The 4,834-nt window shown below is 30.9% G+C and overlaps 1 protein-coding gene across 1 annotated transcript in view; it reads right to left on the bottom strand.

The window, feature by feature from the left end:
* st (scarlet) overlaps positions 1-4,834 on the bottom strand; it is a gene marked incomplete in the record, with an annotated part of 22,161 nt that overhangs the window by 5,347 nt on the left and 11,980 nt on the right. Inside the window, 4 exon segments of the mRNA XM_067047225.1 lie at positions 1,577-1,804; positions 2,169-2,274; positions 2,360-2,391; positions 3,570-3,753. Coding sequence (XP_066903326.1) covers positions 1,577-1,804; positions 2,169-2,274; positions 2,360-2,391; positions 3,570-3,753 — 550 coding nt within the window.

Below are 4,834 nucleotides of genomic sequence, written 5' to 3'. Positions count from 1 at the left end.
AAACCAAATATATGATAGCTAGTCAAGAAAGAGGATTTAATGAAGATTTTATCCAAATTGGTCATTACTCTTTCGAATGAGTTGAGGAATTTGTGTACCTTGGATCACAAGTTAATGCCTCCAATGACGTTTCAGCCGAGATATGGAGATGAATTGCATCAGCCAATAGGTGTTCTTTTGTACTGTGTTGGGACTTTGGTAGTAGCTCACTATCAAGATCCACGAAAACTAGTTTGTATAAAATGTTAATTTGATTAGTGCTGCTCTACGCCTCGGGAACTTGGGCACTTTCAAAGGCCGATGAAAGGGATCTCCAAATGTTTGAGGGAAAGATACTCAGAAGCATCTATGGCCCAGTAAAGGATGGTTTAGCTTGGAGAAGACACACAAATAGGGAAGTCTACTTGTTAATTGGTGAGCCTGATGTTGGAAAAATTGTGAGAATTGGTAGGCTGCACTGGGCAGGCCGTGTGGCAAGGATGGGGACTGATGAGATCCCAAATAAACTTCTCAATGAGCACCTACTTGGAACACGGCTGAAGGGCCGCCCAAAGCTTCGATGGCTGGATGGTGTTAAAAAGGATTCAATGACCCTGCTCCGAGTGAGGAATTGGAGAGCAGCTGCACATAACAGATTAAACTGGTGGAAGCTGCTTGAAGGAGGCCAGGACTCAGTAATGGGTTGTTGCGCTGATTGATGATGATGAATTTGTACTTTCTTTTATATTATTCTTAATTAATTTTTATGTTTCAGTGTATACACTTTTAATTTTTCATTTACTTTTTTACTTATGTTTACATCATTTATGTGTTTGCATCTTTTCTAGCCCTGATGATGCCCTGCAATGTGGGGCAAAAGGTTGGCTCAGTATAAATAGTTAAGTCACTATTTGTATTTTTATTTTATTGCACTCATCTTCCATTTATTTTTTTTACTTTATTTATTGATTAAATTTATTTATTTAGATTGAAGATAACCAGAAAATGTGATATCTTGAAAAATTATGAAAAAAAATGGCGTCAATGGCATGATAGATACCAGTACCTCCTCCTGAATTTAATTGATTACATTTATCAGCTAAGGAGCTCCTTTTTCGTCTCAGGTACATGTTGTCGGTAATGTTCATAGTAACCATATCTTGTACTAATTTATTGGCGTGGTGAAGAGTTTGTCATAAAATGTGGTCTTGTACAGCAGGTATGTGTAAGTTTGTGTTCAATGTTTTTGATTGACATGTTTGTAAACTCACATGTTTATTTATGTGAGTTTTTTTTGGCTGCTCTGTATATTTGTGAAGCAAGTGTCCAAATGGTTTTTAGATAGTTATCGTACTTGTGTAGTCTCTGTCTCAATTTTATGGCAGATAGTCTGTGAAATAGAGAGTAAAGGAGCTTTAGGTGCTTATTTAACATAAGCTGTATCTACGTCATTTATACTAATTTAATAACAATTCTAATTTTTTTTTAACTTTTAAGTTTATTTAATAAATATTCCTGCCACTGATGATCACCATATTTTAAGGATTTTTTACATTTAAATACTAATTTAAAATTGTAACGAAGAAAACATTCTTACATGGGATATAATTTTGGCAAGGTAAAGAGCAGAAGGATGATAGTCTCCATCCCTTACTTCCCTCACAAGAAGAGGTAATTCCTTTGGTATGAGGGCAAGAGCGGAATACAAAGCCGGGAATGTATTTTCCGTTATTAGAATAAACAATGCTCCTTGAACTGCTTGCACACCAGCTTGGTCATTGTTCACCGCACCTACATAGCACAGGCCTGCAGCAATTGCAACAACCTAGAAAATATAACAGAATATAAAAAATATATTTTGGAACTAGATATCTTGGGAAAAGCAAATATGTACAAATCAAAAAAAAATATGTCTGACCAGAAACCTAACTTACTAAAAATAATTCAGTACATACACTACATAAAATAAAAGCAACATAAAAGAAATTCTAGTAGAGGATTGAAAGAGAATAGTAAACATTAATAACCAATACACATACATTTGCACACTTAACTCATTATTTATAACAAAATACACTCACATAAATATCACAATAATTTTGCTAACACATATTCTATAAATAAATTATTTGTATCTAAAATTTATAATATATTAAATTAATAAAATTAAAAAACAAAAATTCACTAACAATCTTCTGAGCTATCTTCAACCACTGTAACTGTGGGTTTCTCAACACCTCCAAAATGCTTCGGTAAAGGATATAATAGAATTTATAAAACCATGATGAAGATTTACTGAAACATATAAAATAAAAGATGGGTGTAAAGAGAAACCATACAATTAATGGAATAAATTTATTTCAAAAAATGTTGTACTTACTGATCAAACAACGTTTGGGTCATTTCATTTACCTGCAAAATATTTTTTGTTTTAAAATTTTATCAATGCTAAGGAAATCTTAGCTTAGTAAAATTAGAATAAGTTGTTCATACTAAATAAAATATAAAATAATTAAATCAATAAACATAAGAAAATTAACATTGTATTTTATAACTTGATATAATTGAGAGTGGAAAATTCTGTGGATTATATTTCATCTACAAAGCAGAATGATGGCCAATATACATTCATGCAAACACACATAAACTTGTTTAATTTATATTTCTCTGCCATAAACAAATTTATGTTGCATTAACTTTGAATTGTTTTCTTTTGTTTTGATAGTATTTAAGAATAAATCCACCTTTGCTGTTAGTCTTTCAATCAACTCTAACGAAGCTTTGCCACTGAGAAAAATGTAATTGATTGGAATCAACAATGGAAGAAAAACCCAGAAGTAAACGAAAGAGATTGGTGGTGAAAGACTTGGCTTTAAAATACTGTTTTTGATTTCAAAATTTTTAACAGGGATGAGAGAGATTTCCTGAGGTATGGAGAGATATATTTTTTACCTTCTAAATTGTAACAAGAATGATCTTTTTATCCAAAATAAGGACAGTACAATGTTGATGCTTCAAACCAATTTTGCTGTTGAATAGGAAACAAAAATGATTGGCAAAAAGTTCTTTGGAAAAGTCTTGACTTTAAAAAACACAGATAAACATTGTTGATTTTCTTTATTAACATACACAATTTTGATTCAAATTACTCTCAACTTTTATTTTCATAAGCTCTCCCATAAAGGAAAGAAAAGAAAACAAAAGGAAGTTGAGAGTAATTTGGATAAAAATTGTGTCTTAATGTTAATAATGTAATAAACCACTCTCAAACAATCCTTATAATAAATCATTAATCAAACTGTTGATTTTGAAATATAAAGGTAGTCCATATGTTTAAAATGGTCATATTTTCTGTAATATTTTCTTTCTAATTTTAAGGAGATCTAGTTCAATTAGTTTTCTTGGACTAAAAGAGGCATTCTCAAGGGACAAAGGAAGTTTTTCAATTTATAGTGATTAAAATTAGTGAGAATAACATACTGCAAATTTAGTTTAGCAATTAAACATTGCGGATGAGCTGTAAAAAAAAATTAAATAAAATAAATCACTAATTAATACTTATGCCAATGATGTAGGTAAATCACACAAACTTTTATGGGTTGTTCTTGCAATGCGATAAGCAGCTCTGTAGTCTTAGAATATTCTGAAAGAACAAACTGGTGGGCTAGTTTCTTTACTGTCATTTTGGCCGATAACACCGATCCGGGTGGTGGAGCTAGGCAACTCATAAGAAATTCTCCTGCTCCTTCATTAACATTCATATGGTAACCTGCACTGAATAAGGTAATAACTTATAAATCAATTCTTAATATTTAAAAATTACATGCACTAAATTTTTGATAAAAAAGATAATAATAACATTTTAATTTCACATCCAAACTGAGGTGAAAGAGCAATTGATATAATGAGTCTCTACTTGCTAGTTCGATATTTTTTCTTTTTGTTTCTAAAGTCATGGGAATGTTTTTCCTAATTAAGTCGATTCATTAACATAAAAAATTAATACAAATTGCTTTCTTAATTCCTTTAGATTCTGATTAAATATATTAATAAAGTCAATTTGAAAGGAAGATGGTCAAAAGAACTAAAATTGTAATAAAACCATTTATTATGAGTCATTGAGCATCACAAAGAATTCTTGTACTTTTCTCCAATCAGAAAGTCTTGGTTAAGCACTGCAAAGTGGGATAAAACATCGCCTCACAATAAATAGTTTAATTACTTTTTGAGTTATATTGACCGCACCCGAATAATACCCAGAAGATATACTACACACGGTCAATCTATGATCTTCCAATTAAGTATATTATTTTAAACATATGATATTTGTTAATATAATATATTTTAAATATATTATTTGCCAATCACCATTACAGCTAATAAGACAAATATGGTATGACAGATTATAGTCAAGACTCATTTTTGTTTCATTTAACATTGTAGTAGCTCTACTGCAATTACATTTACTATCAACAATCATGACAGAACTAGTGTGACAGTAAGGCTATAACTTCAACTATCTTACAGTTTACTGATGTATTGACTTAAGTACTTGGTATTTGAACTGTATGAGTATTTATAATAAAGTACTCTGTACTCATTTTACAGATTTTTCTAATTAATACTCGGAGTACTTTTTGCCAATTTCCAGATACACATAGATAACCTGAAACAGTTGCCAGATAACATTATGTTACAGGCGTAACCATGATTAGACTGGAGGTGCTCTACTCAAAAATATTTAAAGATTAATTATTGTATGAAGTGCACCTTCAACTGAAAACCAGGCACTTCACTTTAGAATATGCTGGTTGGGTTAGTGAGTGGACTGTATATAATTTAATTGAAGGTGAAA

Source organism: Halyomorpha halys, unplaced genomic scaffold (assembly GCF_000696795.3).
Source record: "Halyomorpha halys isolate HHAL.00 unplaced genomic scaffold, Hhal_1.1 Scaffold1335.1, whole genome shotgun sequence".
Classification (NCBI taxonomy): domain Eukaryota; kingdom Metazoa; phylum Arthropoda; class Insecta; order Hemiptera; family Pentatomidae; genus Halyomorpha; species Halyomorpha halys.
Note: the sequence above shows the minus strand (reverse complement) of the source record. Positions and strands in the feature narration are given on the sequence as shown.